General features: G+C 38.3%; 1 protein-coding gene across 1 annotated transcript; it reads right to left on the reverse strand.

Moving 5' to 3' along the window:
• Positions 1 to 2402: 2402 nt before the first annotated feature.
• LOC121811370 (mitogen-activated protein kinase homolog MMK1-like) lies at positions 2403 to 6237 on the reverse strand. The gene is made up of 6 exons (XM_042212219.1): positions 5939 to 6237; positions 5737 to 5866; positions 4512 to 4649; positions 3746 to 4078; positions 3004 to 3184; positions 2403 to 2882 (listed from the first exon to the last, which is right to left on the reverse strand). Exons 1-6 carry the CDS (start codon positions 6151 to 6153, stop codon positions 2704 to 2706), a joined length of 1176 nt encoding a protein of 391 aa, XP_042068153.1. The 5' UTR covers positions 6154 to 6237; the 3' UTR covers positions 2403 to 2703.
• Positions 6238 to 18087: the final 11850 nt, after the last annotated feature.

The following is an 18087-nucleotide window of genomic DNA, read 5'->3' on the forward strand; positions in this document are numbered from 1 at the left end:
CTATAAATAGTGTTTAAGATTTAGAGCATCCACGACGGTGGACGGACGACGTCCGTCCGTCCGTGCCGCTGGCAAGGACGAGCTCCGCTGCCGCTGGCACGGGCGTGCTCTTAGCTAAGAGCACGTCCGTGCCAGCGGCAAGAGCACGAGGCGTCGACGTGGCATGCTCTGATTGGCCCGTTGATTTATCATTTTTTTATTATTTTTTTTAAAAAATCAAAAAAAATTTGAAAAATTCAAAATTAATAAAAAAAATATTTTCCCACTTCCTAATAAAATATATCCATTTTTTCCACACTTTTAATTTATTTTTTTTTTCATTATTTTTACCCCAAAATTCATACTTTCATCTATAAATAGTCTCATTTCAAACACAAAAAATGACACTATACCAAACAACTCTCTCAATCTCAAATTTTAGGATTTTAATTATGTAATTTTTAATTTTGAGGTGTCTAATTATGTAATTTTTAATTTTTAGTATTTTAATTATGTAATATTTAATTTTTAGGATTTTAATTATGTTGTTTTTATTTTATTTGTCATTTGTAATATTATTTAGTTTTTTTTAATGAATTTTAATATTATGGAAATGTTTTTGTTTAATTGAATTTTAAATTTAATTGTGCTCGTCCTTGCGGAAGAGCACAGCTGTGGGTGTTGTGCTCTTGCCAGATAGTAGGCAGAAAAAGTGGGTCCGGGCCCACAACCGTGCTCGCTGGCAAGAGCACGGTTGTGGATGCTCTTAGGTTCAGGATTGAGTAGATATGATATGATGACATAAAATTACAAAATACTAAATAGTAGTACTTCCAATCTCTATTTATTGCATTGAAAATCCAATTTTTTCAGTTAAGATGAGAAAAAAAAAATTGGTTTACTACTCATTTCTAGAGAGATACAGTTTGAGATTAAAAAAAAAAACAAAGCAAATTTACAAGAAGTATATACATTTTTAAAAGTACACATTTAATATTTGAGTAGTACTAGTAGTATTCCTGTACATTTTCCTTCATTTTCCCTTAAATTGCAAATGTATGCCTACATTATCTCTCTGTAAGCCCATATTCTGTCAACCGGAGACGACGGTCTCTCTCTCCTCTATGTCATTAATTAAACAAAATTAATAAAACAAAAATTTCATAGACTTTGGTCTAATGAAAATGGGAAATGAGACCACTTGATTCTCTTTCTTCCGTATATTCGCCAAAGTTATCATTTGAATTAATTTTACTTGTGCTTAAATATTTTTTTTACAGTATTAATTATCTTTAGTATTCCTTATTTTAAAAAATACTAAAATTCATAATTTTTCTCTCTTCATATCAAATTTGCTATAATTGTATTAAAATTTTCTCTATGCATAATCAAATTTTCTTTATTACTATTTGTTAATAGTATCAATTACTATCTCTTTAACTCTTTAATTTGTTATTTTTTGTACTTTTTTATAATTTTACAATAGTAAAATACTAGTACCCTAAAACAAATAATAATATTTTTTTAAAATAATATAAAAATTATATAATGAGATGGCTGAATGGTTATTGATAAACCACTAGAAGTAATTATCATTTGGTTTAATGAATATTGAGAATATAGAAGAGAGAAAAATAATTAAATAAGTATTTAAATACTTAGATGATTACTGATCAACATGATCTAAAAGGCAGAAATAATTTTATTGTCTAATCCATTAAGTTATTTATTCTGATTTTGTAATTAATTATTTTATTCTTTATTGGACATTAAAAATTAAATATGATTTGACATACATCAATTGAAAACTGAAATAGTGTAGAGTAATAATTAATGATGGACTAGCAAATCTTCAGTTTAGGATATACTGTTTAGACTTAAGCAGCTACTCCATGACAATAGTAGGTAGTACTACAAAATAAGTATATGATCAATATCAATTAACATTGTATATTGATCTCTTCGTCCTACGTTCATGAATAGGAGTCTCATTTTTTCGAGTGGGAGAAAGTTAGTAGAATATTGGACCTCTTTACCATTTATAGTACTAATTTGCTAGTACAACAAATAGTTACATACGGAGTACACGAGTAGTGATCAATTGCTAACTCATCATTTAATTGCTAACTACAACTAATTTAAGACCATATGATTTTAGAAATCTTGTGATCTACAATTTGTCATGTGTAATTTCGTTTTTTATTTTTTAATATTAAAAAGATAATAGCAACTATCAAATTTATGAATATCTATTAGCTATTATTTAATTGTAGTTAAAGATGAAAGGCTTAAATTAGATTTAATTTCTTCTTACATAAATTATGAAAATTGTTACATTGTTTTCGCATTTCTTTTGATATTTTTGAATTAAATATTTCACATACTATTAACTGACTCAAAATAGATATACAAGAATTCAAAAATAAAATGAAATCAGTAGTTAGCTGATAACATTACGAATCGCATAGTACAACAAACAATGAAAAATAAACCACAATATTCAAATAGTCGGAAAATGTTAGGTTCATAGAAAAATACAAGGCAACCACTAACACATGTCGTTTTGATCCTCACCACCGCCGGCAGCCACTGCTCGTAACAGCATTGGTCTAGATAAATATGCATACCTAAATTCAATAATTTATATACAAGAAACTGATTCAAATATCACATACTACAACACAGGCACCACAATACTCAACAACTCCACAACACAATTTGCTGTCATAAGGGCAGATGATATTCCGGATTGTAAGCAAGCGCCTCCCGGTAGATGAGCTCCTTCATCTGCTCCTCCGTCAATGCATGTTGCTCGAAGTCGAAGTTGAAGGGGGTCACACAAACAGGCTCGTCGCTGATGTCATGGAGCGAGTTGAGGTACGGATGCTCCAATGCACCTTCAACTGATGGTAAAAATATCAAAATATAAGACGTCTACAACCAGCTCGATATCAAAATGGAAATCTGTATAACATTAGTTTCTCAAGATAAGAATAGTGATTGGCAGGGCAGAAGTGCCATTACCTGTAAGCCTTTGTCTAGGATCAAAAGTTAGCATCTTCTCGATGAGATCAATGGCAAGGGGGTGCACATGAGGAAATTTGTCCGTAAATGATTGCCGGGAATAAGGGGGGAGCTGCCTGATGTATCTTTTTGCATTTTCATTCAGCAATCCCAACTCAGCTTCAGATGGCGTGCCGATCAGCTGCAAGAAAAACAAAACCCATGCTGACATTTGCCATAGTAGCACATGTAGACATCAATGGAGCATGCTTATCGATCACCTAAAAAACTAACTATATGCAATCGAATGCCTACAGAGAGAACTGGAACAGCCTCGTATTAAGAGCCTTTGTCAATGGAGTATAACAATTTCCGTCTTCCTTGAATATTACCTCCACCACAAATGAGGAGGAACAATTTTCATCAACAAGTTTCCTAGAATTGTTATTATGATTATGGTGACAGCGACAACACTGATGATGGTGCGAAAAGCCTGGGGATTGAATGTTTTAATCTTCAGTTAAGGAATTTAAAAAAGTAACAGCAGTTCTACTAATATGTGAGATTGATGACTTGATCAATGCATCAAGTTTTTTATGCTTGTGGTTTATTTGCTTCATTCGATGAGAAAATAATATTTTGCCATCTTTTTATTCCGCATATCCGGATTCATCTATTTGTGCATCCAAATAATGGTTCATAAATAAGTCATCGTGATAGAAAATAGACAAATTGATATCAAAATAAAGTAGCTAGTAGATACCTCCATTAAAAGACGCAACTGGTGTACATGATCTCTACCGGGAAACAATGGTTTCCGATCCATCAATTCCATGAAAATGCACCCGACGGACCATACATCAATAGCTGTAGTGTAGTCCGATGAATTTAACAACAGCTCTGGTGCCCGATACCACCTTGTAACCACATACTCCGTCATGAAGTCACTTTCAGATGTGACCCGTGCCAATCCAAAATCACAAATTTTTAAGTCACAATTTGCATTCAGAAGAAGATTGCTAGGCTTTAAATCCCTATGGAGAACATTTGCTGAATGTATATACTTCAATCCACGAAGGATCTGATACAAGAAATACTGTACAACCACAATAGTTAGTTTACAGAAAAAGATTTTTTTTACAAGAACTCTCAAAATGTCTCCGTCGAAGTTTAACGTTAATGGATATAACTTTTGACAGTGAAAGAGAAAACGAGAAAGAAAACAGGGGATGATATAAAACAACTTCCAACAAAGCAATAACATGTCAACAAAGCCAAAATATATGATTATCGACACTCCACGAATAAAATACTAACTGTAAAATTATATACAACTGAATAAAGACGAGAAGATGTAAAAGCTATACTTACTTTTTCCGGTTTTATATTTATGCAAACACAAAGTGCTGTAATTTCAAGATGAACAAGAAAGACATTTTCATGTAGGTCACTAGGTGCAAAAATAATAACTAAATAAGCAACAAGTGATAATATAAGCAGAATAAATTGAACTAAATGTGAAATATAACCTGACAATGTTCCTCGGATAAAGCTTGGTTGGAACGGATGATTTGATGGAGATCAGTGTCCATAAGTTCATATGCAATATAAACATCATTAAATGCTTCTCTTTGAGGTGGTGGAATTATATCTCTGATAGCAACCACCTGCAGCAGAAGAGATTTGCATTGAATTAGATTCAAATCAACTTATTCCAGCATTCCTAAAATTCTCTAGATCTCTTCTCCATGTCAGATGATATGATTATATGAACGATTACACTCTAGTCAGTACCAAATGTCTATATTAACAAAAGATCGTGTAAAGTTGATAGTGCCAAATTAGTCACGCCAGGAGCGTGTTGCAGGCTCAGCACTATAATTGAATCCAATTGCCGCTCTATGTGAGTACCAAAGCTTTCATCGAAACTTAATAATCATATATTCCTAAATAATCTCATATGGATAAATCCTATTAGACCAGTTAAACTCAAATTAACCAGCCATCAGTTTCAGGCTCCTCACTCAATCAAAACTGACCAGGTATAAACACTGTATTTATCTTTCTATCACCAAAAAAGATGATATCAAAGAAACCAAAGGCCACCTGCCTTATTTCACATTGTGACGACTTATTGAGCTCCATCGTGGCATGGCACGAAACTACTAAAATTTTATGCATCTTTGAATAAAAAAGACTATCTCCTAAAATGTAGTTTCTCTAGAAAAAAAAAGCGATCTTGATAACTTTTTATCTCTAACTAAGTAACTAACTCATTGTTTATCATAAACGAGTACACCAACGTGTGAAGTCATTACTTCGCTTACACACAGACATATTGTTTTTTACATGATTCTTTCTATTTGGCAGCTAAAAGCACCACAAACTCCCTAAAATTACAAAAAAACTGAAAAAACTTCAACTAGAGCAATCTATTAATCCAACAAACCGGCTGCGGGCTGCCCAAGGAACATCAGACTAACGAATTTCAAAACACATAAAAAGGACAAAATCCTAATGATTACACACATTTATACGAAACGGGATGAAAAGAATCAAATAATGGCAAAACAAGTCTCCTTCTTAGAACAACAATACATTCTTGGTCGACCTATATAATTTCATCAATTTCACGAGAGTAACATTGCTTCAACACACAATCTAACTAATTTCAAACTCAACCCCTAAATTCAAGCAAGCACAATTTCAATTCACTAAACACTCATTTAGACAGTAAAAGTTATAACCACTAACGTTTTCATGATCCATGTGGCGAAGAAGTTTGATCTCACGCAAAGTCCTCTTGGCGTCAATTCTGTTGTCGAATGCATTCGCAATCTTCTTCAACGCCACATGCTCGTTCGTCTCCGCATTCAAAGCAGAGCTATTTTTTTTCAAAGAAAAAGGCAATTAATTAGATGATTGAAACAGTAGAAAAGAGTGGAGAGTGAGTTACCAAACGATGCCGTATGCCCCTTTCCCGATAGGCATGATTGGGGGTTTGTATTTGGCTGTGACCTCGAAGATGTTGCCGAATATATTGTATTGGATGAATCGGCCGCCGTGGCTGAACGTCGATGGTATGTTATCCATCGGCAGTTGCGGCTGCGGAACTTGCGTCTCTGCTTCCGACATCACGGCGTCTGCCTCCGCCGGAGCTCCGCCGTCCATCTCTCTGTCTTAGTAGAAAATTAATTAAAAAAGGGGGAAATTAGAAATTTCAGAAAGACGAGCTCTGCACTTCTCTCTCTAATAATGTTTACCAGTTTTTATCTATTTATATATCTTCAGATATTGCCTCATAAATATTTAGGTCCAACTTTGATTTTTGTGATGTTTTAAATTTAAAATATAGGTATATTAGGAGACGAGTTTTTCTTTAAAATAATCCATATAACAATGAAAGTGTTTGGCATGTTAAATAAGATAATACTAAAATATAATATGCATTAGATAGGTTATTTTGATTAAATTAGTTGAGGGATGTGAGATGGATAATCATAACATACAATTCAATTTTAATACTTTGGACACGGGTAGAGATAATTGCTAAATGCCAAGTTCTACGAAGAAATGGTAATCGGGTAAGATATAAGAATAAACATAGCTTCAGTCACGAGATTGTGAAAATTGAAAGAGTCTGATGTGTTTTATCCAATATCTTTATTATAAAAGAGAATTTAAGGTTGTGAGTTAAATACTTATATTGTTACAAATAATAAACTAACTATCATTATTAAAGGAAAAATACCTAATTCCGACAAGATTTTAAATTGTCAAAAGATGAAACATTGTTTGGACTGTAAAATAACTAAATGGATCTTTGGGTTTGTTGATTTGACATTAGAGCATCCGCAGCGGTGGCGGTTGGCGCCACCGCCGTCCGTGCCAGCGGCAAGGCGAAGGACTGCCACCGCTGCAACCGCGCCGCTGGCACGGCGCTGCTCGATGTATCGAGCACGTCCGTGCCAGCGGACGCACACGTGGCGGTCTCCCATTCGCCAACGGCATAGCCGTTGGTTTCAAACATTTTTTTATTTTTATTTTTTAAAAAATCGGATTTTTATTAAAAAATCGATAAAAAATAAAAAAAAAATTTCACTTCCCCAAAAAATTATATCCGTTTATAACCGTTTTTCCCCACTTTTTAATTTTTTTTTATTTTTTTTACCCCAAAAATACACACTTTCATCTATAAATACCCCCAATTTCACTCCAAAAAATTCACACTTTCACTACACAATTCTCATCATCAATCTCTCATATCCATTTTCATCTTCCTCTCACACCCTACAACACCACTATGTCCGGTAACGACGACAACCCAAGCGGCTCTCACGGTTGGAACCCCGAATGGTTCGGTTCGCAACCGTTTCATAGTCCGGAAACGGAATATTCGGCCCCTCCTCTCACCCAAGATTCGGGCGTTCCGAGTGGCTACCGGCCATACCCAATTGACGATCAAGGTGCCTCCGATGGGCGCTACGGGTGGACACCGGAGCCTAGGCCTCGCGCCCCTTCCCAAATGCCGAATCCTCCATCTCGCGCCGGTGTCCGCACACCGTACTCACCGGCGGAGATGGAAAGATTGTTCAAGGCGTACTTGGAAATCTGCAAAAATAAGAAAATTAGTAGTAAGTGTTTTGGCTTTTAGGGCACCCGCAACGTTGTGCCGGCCCCGTTCCTATGCCGTTCCGGCGGAACGGTTCCGCGGCGGCACGCGTTGCAGCGTGCGTTCCGTCGCCATTCCGTGCCGCCCCCGTTCCTATGCCGTGCCGTGTTCCGTTCCGGAGGAACGCGGAACGAAACGTTCCGCCACGCGCCTAGGCGACGTGGCGGCCTCCCATTCGACGCGTGAAGCCCACTCGCTGCCCCGCGAGTGGGCTTCGTCCCGGTGACGCAATAATTCAATTTTTTTTTAAAATACGAATTTAATAAATTTTTTTTTTTTTTTGCAACGGTAATGTGACCGTTTTTTTATATCCGTTTTATATATTTTTTTATTTTTTATTTATTTATTTACTCTATAAATACTCTTATTTCATACACATTTCAATCACAAACACACATCTATTCCTCTCTATTTCAACCCCAATTTTCATCTCAAATCAACTCTCGTTTCCTTCTCCCAAATTTAATCAAACTAATGGATCCTTTTGAACAAATGCGTCAAATATTGCAACAATCACTCGAAGAAGATCGACGACGGGAGGCCGAAGAAGCCGCGCCGCCCCAACGACGCTCCCATACGTACATCCATCGTAACCGGGAGGAAGCCGCTGCAAGGTTAGTACGCGACTACTTCTGCGATAACCCGGTTTGGAGAGATACGTACTTCCGTCGCCGTTTCCGCATGGGGAAACCTTTATTTCTCCACATCGCGAATACTTTGGCAGCCCGGGAAGAGTTCTTCCAGGAAGGGTACGACGCGGTCAGCCGTCCCAGCCACACGACGCTGCAGAAATGTACTGCAGCAATCCGCCAGCTTGCCACTGGACAAACGGCCGACATGTTCGACGAATACCTCCACATCGGAGACAGCACTGGGCGAATGTGCTTGCTCAAATTCTGCAAAGGCGTCAGGGCAGCCTTCACCGACGAATTTCTCCGGAGGCCAAGCACGACCGATTGTCAGTTCCTGCTCGACCTTCACGAAACAGTGCACGGATTCCCCGGGATGCTCGGCAGCGTCGATTGCATGCACTGGCAATGGAAGAATTACCCGGTGGCGTGGAAGGGGTCCTACACGAGCGGCCACAAAGGCACCCACCCAACCGTTATACTTGAGGCCGTTGCCGACTACCGCCTTTGGATCTGGCACGCGTACTTCGGGGTCCCCGGGTCGAACAACGACGTAAACGTGCTCCACCAGTCCGACCTCTTGACCGAAGTTTTGGATGGTAAAGCGCCGGCCATCAACTTCGTCGCCAACAACCGGCTTTATAAAATGGGGTACTATCTCGCCGATGGCATCTACCCGAAGTGGCCTACCTTCGTGAAGACGTGCAGTGGGTCTGCGAACCCAAAGCAGGCTCTTTTTGCGCAGAAGCAGGAGGCTGCTCGCAAGGATGTGGACAGGGCGTTCGGGGTTCTCCAAGCGCGCTTCAACATCATCAAAGCCCCGGCTCGTACGTGGTTCATGGAAAACATGGTCGACATCATGTATACGTGCATAATCTTGCACAACATGATTGTCCAAGACGAAGGACCCGAGGCGGGAAATTGGTTCGACGACGAATCCCCCGGAAGCTCAACCGCAAGTAGTCCGCCTCGAAGTGGAGCGCATCCGTCTATACAAGAACAGTTATCTATTCGTGCAAGGACACGCGACTCTAGTGCCCACACCCAACTCCAACATGATCTAATTGAGCACATTTGGGCACATTTTGGTGGATGAAATTATTAAAATTGTGTACTTTTATTTTTTTAGGATTTTAATTGTGTGCTTTTTATTTTTTTAAGTTTAAGTTGTAATTTTTTTTAATGTTGTGTGTTTTTTAATAAAGTGTGTTTGTTTTTTAATAAAGTGTGTTTTTTTAATTGAATTTAGTTGGAAATAAAAAAAAATGAAATTGAATGAATAGTAATTTAAGGAACGGTTAAGGAACGGAGGGTTGCAGGTTCCGTTCCTTAGTTAAGGAATGGAGTAAAAAAGTACAGTGGGGCCCTCAAATAGTGGTTTAAGGAACGGTATAGGAACAGCGTTGTGGATGACCTTATTGTTGTGCGGAAATTTAATGTTATGGCAATGCGTAATAAATTACTACTAAGAAAAAGGAGTACTAGTAGTCTAGTACTAGTACTAGTACTAGGCCAACATCAACTAAGAATTAATTCAGGTGCATTGTTTTTTTAAGGGTGCGTCTGGTAGCCACCACAAATTTTAACATGATTCTATTGTTAATGGGCTTTCCTAAATTGGTTGGTAGGCTTATACATTGTTTGGTTCAGCCCATGTAGGCTGATTGGGCTTATATATAATGTTTGGTTCAAGCAGGGTGTGAAGGAAACAAAATCTATTGTGACTAAATTACCCTCTCATCGTGAGGAAGTAAATTAGCGGCGATCCACCAAAATTTGGAGCCAAATTAGGCGGTAAATTACGATTGATTCCCGCCAAATCACTCCGAAACTTCATTATGCAGCATAACTAGGTTACTGAAAAAGAAGACGTGCCGATTTGTGTTGATGAATTGTTAATTCTTCAAGCTTACTTACTCCATGAATCAAAGGATTCTTCTTCCATTGTCAATTGCTCCTAGTTTGATTATGCTTGGCTAAAAATCGTTTTATCCGTGAATGTTTGGAGTAACACGTTCTTCTCTTAATTCGCCTTGCTTGTTTAATCTTTTGTAATTGTTTTAGCTTAATTTTGAAATCAAAATCCTCATATCAAATCATCTTTTAGTATATGTTTTCTATGTCTTAGAGTTAAATAATATTTCCTTCCCTGTGGTTTTATATGCAATTTCTCCAGCTAAACTATCATTTTTATAAGCTAACTGTCATTTTAACCGCTTAGATTATCATTTTATAAGGTAAAAGTATCATTTTATTAAACAAAAATGTCATTTTATACACCAAAAATACCTATCATTCTATCGGCTGAAAGTATTATTCTATCGGCTGAAAGTATCATTCTATCATTTTATGTCATTTTGTCACGTTAAAGTATCATTTTATCAGCTTATATGCAATTTCTCCAGCTAAACTATCATTTTTATAAGCTAACTGTCATTTTATCCGCTTAGATTATCATTTTATAAGGTAAAAGTATCATTTTATTAAACAAAAATGTCATTTTATACACCACAAATACCTATCATTTTATCGGCTGAAAGTATCATTCTACCCGGCAAAACTATCATTCTATAGGCTGAAAGTATCATTCTATCGGGCAAAGGTATCATTTTATCAGTTTTATGTCATTTTGTCACGTTAAAGTATCATTTTATCAGCTTATATGCAATTTCTCCAGCTAAACCATCATTTTTATAAGCTAACTGTCATTTTATCCGCTTAGATTATCATTTTATAAGGTAAAAATATCATTTTATTGAACAAAAATGTCATTTTATACACCAAAAATACCTATCATTCTATCGGCTGAAAGTATCATTCTATCGTCTGAAAGTATCATTCTATACGGCAAAAGTATCATTTTATCCCCTCAAACTATCATTTTATGATATAAAAGTATCAGAGTTGAATTGAAAAAGCTTATGGGCTGGTCGAGTTTTCCCTCTTTCAACTTAAAATGCTTTTCTATATTGTTAGTTGCTGTTAATCATAAAAAATGTGCAGGTTTAAAATTTTCTTCACAAAAGCATATGCTTTAATATGTTAGGGCTCTCAACTCAATCTGTTGGTAAAAGACTTGATTGTTTAGAAACTGAGTTTTTGATGGATGGAAGCACACTCTGTTTCAGATGAGCAGAAGAATGTTGAGGTTGTGAACAAATAATGAAACATTTCGACATCATTTTATCCCCTCAAACTATCATTTTATGATGTAAAAGTATCATTTTCTCATCCAAAGAACTAAAACTATCATTATGAAACAAAAATATCATTTTATCATTTGAAACTATCATTTTGTCCCCTCAAACTATCATTTTATGATGCAAAAGTATCATTTTATCCAACCAAAGAACTCAAACAATCAATTTATCATGCAAAAGTATCATTTTATCATTTGAAACTATCATTTTGTTCCCTCAAACTATCATTTTATGATGCAAAAGTATCATTTTATCCAACCAAAGAACTCAAACAATCAATTTATCATGCAAAAGTATCATTTTATCATTTGAAACTATCATTTTGTTCCCTCAAACTATCATTTTATGATGCAAAAGTATCATTTTATCCAACCAAAGAACTCAAACAATCAATTTATCATGTAAAAGTATCATTTTATCATTTGAAACTATCATTTTATGATGTAAAAGTATCATTTTATCATCCAAAAATCTAAAACTATTATTCTTTTTTTCATACTTACCTAAATTTACATTTAAACTCGCATAGTCCATAAAATCTTTATTTTTAAGGAACTAATGAGGTAGAATAAAGAAAAATAAATAAAGAACGAAAGTATCATTTAATTAGATTATCCATAGTGTTTAAGAACGAAATTAATCAATGTCAATATCACTCTCAGCTGCGAACGGTGCACAAAACAAAAGGGCAAATTGGTACAAATGTAAACTTTTCAGCCTAATCGACGGAAGTCGAAAACTAATACCACACCCTCACCTTGATAGAGTTGACACAAATGCGCCGATAGTAGTATGTGAAAGCCTGAAACCCGGCTGCTGTTTTCCGGGTCGGCTGATTGGTGTGAGGCGTACCAAACGGTGGATTAGGCGTGATGGAAGTTGGGTTTCACAGCAAATGAGGGCTACCAGACGAGCCCTAAGTATAATGGTTTTTATCTTGAAAGTTGCCTAAATTTACTTTACTGGTTTGCCTTGAAGGTCTATGGTTCTAAGGAGGTGATTCATTTCTCACACATTCTCTCTTCTTCTTCTTTCCCTTCCCCTCTCATCTTTTGTCCAATTTTTATGGTTAAATCACCCTATCTTTTATGTGTATTAAATTATTACAAGAGACAAATCTTTGAAAAATAAAAAAATATGAAATCAATCATGAAGAATAACATCAATTATTTTACATTTTATTATTTGATTATATTATACATAATAATCTATATTCCTCTTCACGAAGTCTCGGACACCTTATGCGCGATTTTTGCAAATTGGATATTAAACCAATTTTTTTTATTGGGCCGAGAACTGAATTCAATCTAAACCTTAATTACAAACCAAATTTAATTTGTAAATTCAAACTACTCAAAGTCTCAAACAAAGAAAGTTTTAAAAAAAAAAAAAGTCTCAAACATTTCTAAACATTACTACTCAAATTTAATTTGCGACTTGGATATGAAACCAAATTTGATTGGGCCGAGAACTAAAACTTAATTACAAACCTTTACCTTGTCGACGGGCTAGCTCCCAATGAATACACGGGCTTCGAATTGGACTGGGTTCCAACTGAAAAGATCTGAGGCCTCTTTTTTTTTCTACCTACCTTCTTTTATGATTCTATTTTAATCTTAAATTCAAAAGATTGCACTTTTTTATTACGTAATTAGCCAGGAATGCAAAAGTTTTTAAAATTTTGCACTTTTGGGGGCATTTTCCAAATACATACATAAATATAACCATACAAACTACGAAATATGGGCCTAAAAAATGGGTTTCATTTGATCTACCAATTTTGAAACTATTAATGGACCCCAACCATAATTATTGTTTGAAGTTTGTATTTACTTACACATGTGTGATGTGTAATTAAACCATAATTTATACTCCTATATCACTTTCGCTGAAAACATATGATACATTCCCTTCCTTTCACTACAAAACAAAAGACGCTAACTAGTGATGGTTGCCGACACTCAATAATTAGTGACGGATAAATGACTGAAAAGCTGTGACGCCCCGAAAATTTTAATCCTTTTAATTTGATTAAGCCGAATTGATTAGATTGTTTAATCCTCGTCTAGAGGTATACGATGTTGTTATGGTTTCCGGCCTCGGAATAAATAAAGCTCGTTGGAAGAAATTATGTGCAGAAGAAAAGTTTCCAAGGATGAAGGTAAAGGAAATGCTATATTAGAGAAAAGAAGGATACTTGTGTAACAAAATACAAGTCAACAATACAAGTTATACGAGTTATGTGAGGGAAAGAGACATCACATATCTACACTACATCCTACATCCTAACCACTCTAGTCGGAAGGACTAGAAGCTAGCTCTTTTGGTAGAGGAAACCAAGTAGCTACCAAGGAATCTTTTCCCTCCTTCTCCACCCCCTTCTCTCCTCGTTTTCCAGCCCCAAAGCTCCAAGAATGGCAGCCCTAAAAACCTGCAAAGTTAGCACGAAAAAGGGGTCAGAAATTTGAAACACAAAAAAAGGGGAGGGGGAGGCAAGCTCGATTAAGAGGATAGAAGTAATAGGCAAATAGCACAGCCAAGAGGCTGCTGAAATTAGCTGTGAAATCAGCCATATTGACCATTCCAATTACACCAAAGAAGGATTCAAACAAGGGATCATGGTGGAAGGAGCCACTGTACACGCCCAAAATTAGAGCTAGGAATCAGCCCTTTTGTTATTCTCAAGAGTTTCACCAAAGTAGGCAGGGAAGCCTAAACAACAGGCTCAAAAGAAGGAGAAACATGTAGCTCAAAGTAGCAAGTTACACTCCCCAAAACCTGCCACCAAGGATGAGGAAATTGCCTATAAATACTCCCGTCACTCCCCTCCCCACTCCACACTCTTCTGCTGCCAAATTCGCACAAAGAGTGCGACGGAGCGAGGGACGACGGAGTGAGGAGCGACGGTGCGGAGTAGCGGCAGTGAGGAGGGAGAACCGAGAGGGATCACCAAGCAAGGTAACCCCCTCAACAACACTCCTTGCATCATATAGACAAGTAGATAACTCAAGAACATAGAGTTCTCCATAGGACTCTCACACCAACCAGAAAACAGTAGCAAACCACCAGAGACTCCCCCACACGAATTAAGACTAAGCATAAAGGCTCTGGGCAATAAGCCAAAATGCTCCCAATGAACAAAAGAATCAGAATCATTAACACCATAACCAAGAGATCAAGCCCAATGGAATAATACCACAATATAGCCTATGATACTTTGCGTGCTCCGATTAAAAGAAGAGCACATCGGGAGAAGGGGTAGGGGACTTAGCTTGATTACGGGGGAGAGAGACGTTGCCAGAGCAGCAACCGGCAAGGCGGCGAGTTGCTGGAGCTGGCGCCGAGCGACGCAGCAGGCGGCAGCCCTGCTCGTCGAGGAGCTGAGGACTCCTCCGAACTCGACGGAGGGAGAGAAAACGATGGAGGAGGGAGTACCCGCTGACGGGACTCCGAAATTTCTGTCGAGGTAGGCGCGTTTTCGCCGGAGGCCGCGACGGAGGAGAGCGCCGCTGCTGTGATCCCCAATTTAGGAATTTGGAAATCTGGGGGAAATTGGAGAAGATGAGTGAGGAGTGAACGGTGGAGAAGGCGATGCGGTGGAGCGGCGATTTCGCCGGAAACCGCGAGGGAGAGAGATGGGCGCCGCTGTCTTCTTTGTGATTCCAGAATTGGAATAAGAATTGGGGAGGGGTTCTGGAGGAATACGGTGGGTAGGAGGGAGTATATGGTGGACTTCCTTCTATTTTTTTCTTGGGCCACTAATAAATTGAACTGGGCCATTGGAATTATTGAGTTAGGCCTCTTGCTTTAATTAGTTAATGGGGCCATTTATTTAATTTGGGCTTGGAATTAGATGGAGGAAATAAATGGGCTGCCCAAGAATTTAAATTTAGGATTTGGGCCTCTGGAATTAAAAAGGTTTCGGGCCATGAGATTTTATGGGAATGGGCTACTTAATTAATTTAGTGGACTTGGGAAAAATTATATTGTGCAGTGGAATTAATTTAAGAAATTGAGCTTGAAGCTTAATTAATTCCTGAAAAAGTTATTGGGTTCCCGAGGTTGGAAAATTTAAGGCGGAGAAGCGAGGGCCGACCGGCGTCGCCCCGCGACGCTATGGGCGGCCTTAAGAAAAAAATCCGAAGAAAAAGGAATTTAAGGAGGGATTTTAAGAATCCAAAACTATTGAGAAAATAGAATTTCTCCAAAGGAAGTAAAGAAAATAATTAACTGCTGCAGAGCAGTAAAGCCGAGTTAGGATTTAAAGAGAAATCCTGTAAGCCGAGACTAAGATATAGGATGCATGCATTCTTTTCTCAGAAAAATAGTTCAAGTACTAATTAGCGTGTTACGCTATTTTTAAGGGAGAAAACAGTCAAGGGCAAGTGAGGCCTAACAAGGGAATTTAAGTGAAGATAAGCACACAAGGTGGGCTTTCTTTTAATATCCAGCACTATAGTGTGGATATAAAGCAAATGTTTTGAAGTATGAAATATCTTTTCTGAAAAATGAGAATGTGATCATCTCTTCTTTTAAAGTTGTTGTCAGGCCATAAAATATTTGTTTTTGAGACCTGTCTGATAGGGCTATATGCCGAGACTTTTGGCGATGCCAAAAGGTTTTAGTAACGAATTCGGTTCCCAATAAGACCGCAAATCCTATTCGGAATAAAGTGCACAAGAGCTGTGAGCCATCCTAGAGAGAGGTTGGCCGGCGAGGGTGTTCGTTGAAGGTGGCCACCTTCACGGCACACTAGTTTCTCAGACATGGCAGAATACAAAAGAACTTAGACTGCAGTCGGACTTTTAAGATCACAAAAGAATTTAGTATGCTCAGGCATTTTAAGAAAAACCTCCGGGTGATACTGTGGATGGGTGACAACTTATATTGTATGTTTTGTTTTCGGCACGTGTTCACTGAGTACTCCTGTACTCAGCCCTGCATGTATTTATAAACGTGCAGGTTGGACGTCAGGATGGAGAAAAGATTGATCGGAGTCGATGCTAATAAATAAGCTTGTAGATTTCTCGACGATTCGTGTCTCCATACACGAAGTCGTTCAGAGGGACCTATTCCGCTGTGTTTTGTTGAATGAGAATTGTATTGTCTCATCATTGAACTCTGATTCAGTTGACATATCAAACATTCTATTTTAAGATTGTACCTAATACTCGACTGTTATTTTGGTAATATCACATTTGTCCTTCGACAAGTTCTTCAGATTTTATCCCTTTTCTATCCCCCATTAGTCGCGAATCACCCATTCTTGTTATCCTTAATGAGAATTGGGTCGTGACAGAGTGGTATCAGAGCCACAGTTTCTTTCTTACTCTGATATCCACACACTCCTTCAGTCAAGATCTAGACTTGTTCGCTAGATCCTTCCAAGCAATCGACTCGATCAATGCTCCAGGACGTTCAACCAAGTTGAAAGCCGAAAGAGAAAGAAAACTTTTTGAAATAACCACACAAAGTACGACGAGGATGCCCACCTCGTAAGGCAAAGGGAAAGGACTGAGAAAGGATAAGAACTTTCCTAGAGAATGTAGTTCAAACTGGAACTACGAGGGATGAACCATAAATCCTATTATTGCTTTCCCGAGCAATTTGTTTTCGGAAGGATGAAAAGACAAGGTTGAGTACGAAAGTGTGAGCTAAGGAAACACGAGTTTCACCAGAAAATCCAACGCCCAGTGCATAAAGAGCACAAGAGGGGCAACGGTTAAGACATAAAGTCAAGGAACGGAGCTATAAGGAAATAGCACAAGATAGAATGGTGCGAGATAGATCCTCACGGTGACCAAGTCACCCGTAAATCCAAAGAAATTGGTGTTCTTCACCACAAAAGCCTTATGGAACAATAGTTTGAGATGAGTCTGATGACTCTAGATCACGCAGTATAGTGGCCCTAGAGGATGACCCCCTTAGACTCGCATGCATCGCTTTACGTTGTGCTTTCGCATTCTGTATCTTGCGTAGCCTTCTCTGACTCGGATCCACCCTCGTGCAGATGGAGGGACAGGACCCAGCCAGACCTACGCTTGATGCTTATGAGAGCTTGGCAGAGTATCTGCTTCGTGCATACCGATCCTATCGCCCGCTTGATGGAGAGGGCATACTACCGATCTGGAGTAGATTCTTCGTGCTGTGGGAGAGGACCCACCAGTACGGTACATCTGAGCTCGACGACATCCATCAGTTGGTCTCTGTACTCCCCGATGAGTGGAGGGTTTGGGCCGCTTGGATGTCGAGTAGCTACATCTACCAGAGGGTCGACACACAGGAGATGAATGGAGATTTCCGTGGCTTCATATCCTTCATCTTCCTACAGTATGTTCACTTCCAGGACGTTCCGCCAATTGCGGAGGGTGACTTTCCACCACCCCCACTTCAGTGGAGCATGTCGACCCCTCCTGAGGGCAGCACCCAGGGCCGCCACGATCACGAGGCGGGGTCGTTCCTACAGCCAGGGACGTAGGAGCCAGAGAGGGCTAGGCACGATCCAGAGGGGCGAGGTAAGGCCCCGATGGTAGTCGCCGACATGGATGAGAGTCCGGAGGAGATCCGGATGACTCGTACCATGGTAGCTCAGGAGAGGGCCCTG

The sequence above is a fragment of the Salvia splendens genome, chromosome 1 (genome assembly GCF_004379255.2).
Source record: "Salvia splendens isolate huo1 chromosome 1, SspV2, whole genome shotgun sequence".
In the NCBI taxonomy this organism is placed as follows: domain Eukaryota; kingdom Viridiplantae; phylum Streptophyta; class Magnoliopsida; order Lamiales; family Lamiaceae; genus Salvia; species Salvia splendens.

Bases quoted from the DNA above. Each gene is read 5' to 3' on its own strand.
- LOC121811370 (XM_042212219.1), bottom strand. From the start codon at position 6,153: ATGGACGGCGGAGCTCCGGCGGAGGCAGACGCCGTGATGTCGGAAGCA. The intron at 5,867-5,938 runs GTAACTCACTCT...GAAAAAAAATAG, and splicing joins GGGGCATACGGCATCGTTTG to CTCTGCTTTGAATGCGGAGA. The intron at 4,079-4,511 runs GTTATATTTCAC...GTGGTTGTACAG, and splicing joins TATCCGAGGAACATTGTCAG to TATTTCTTGTATCAGATCCT.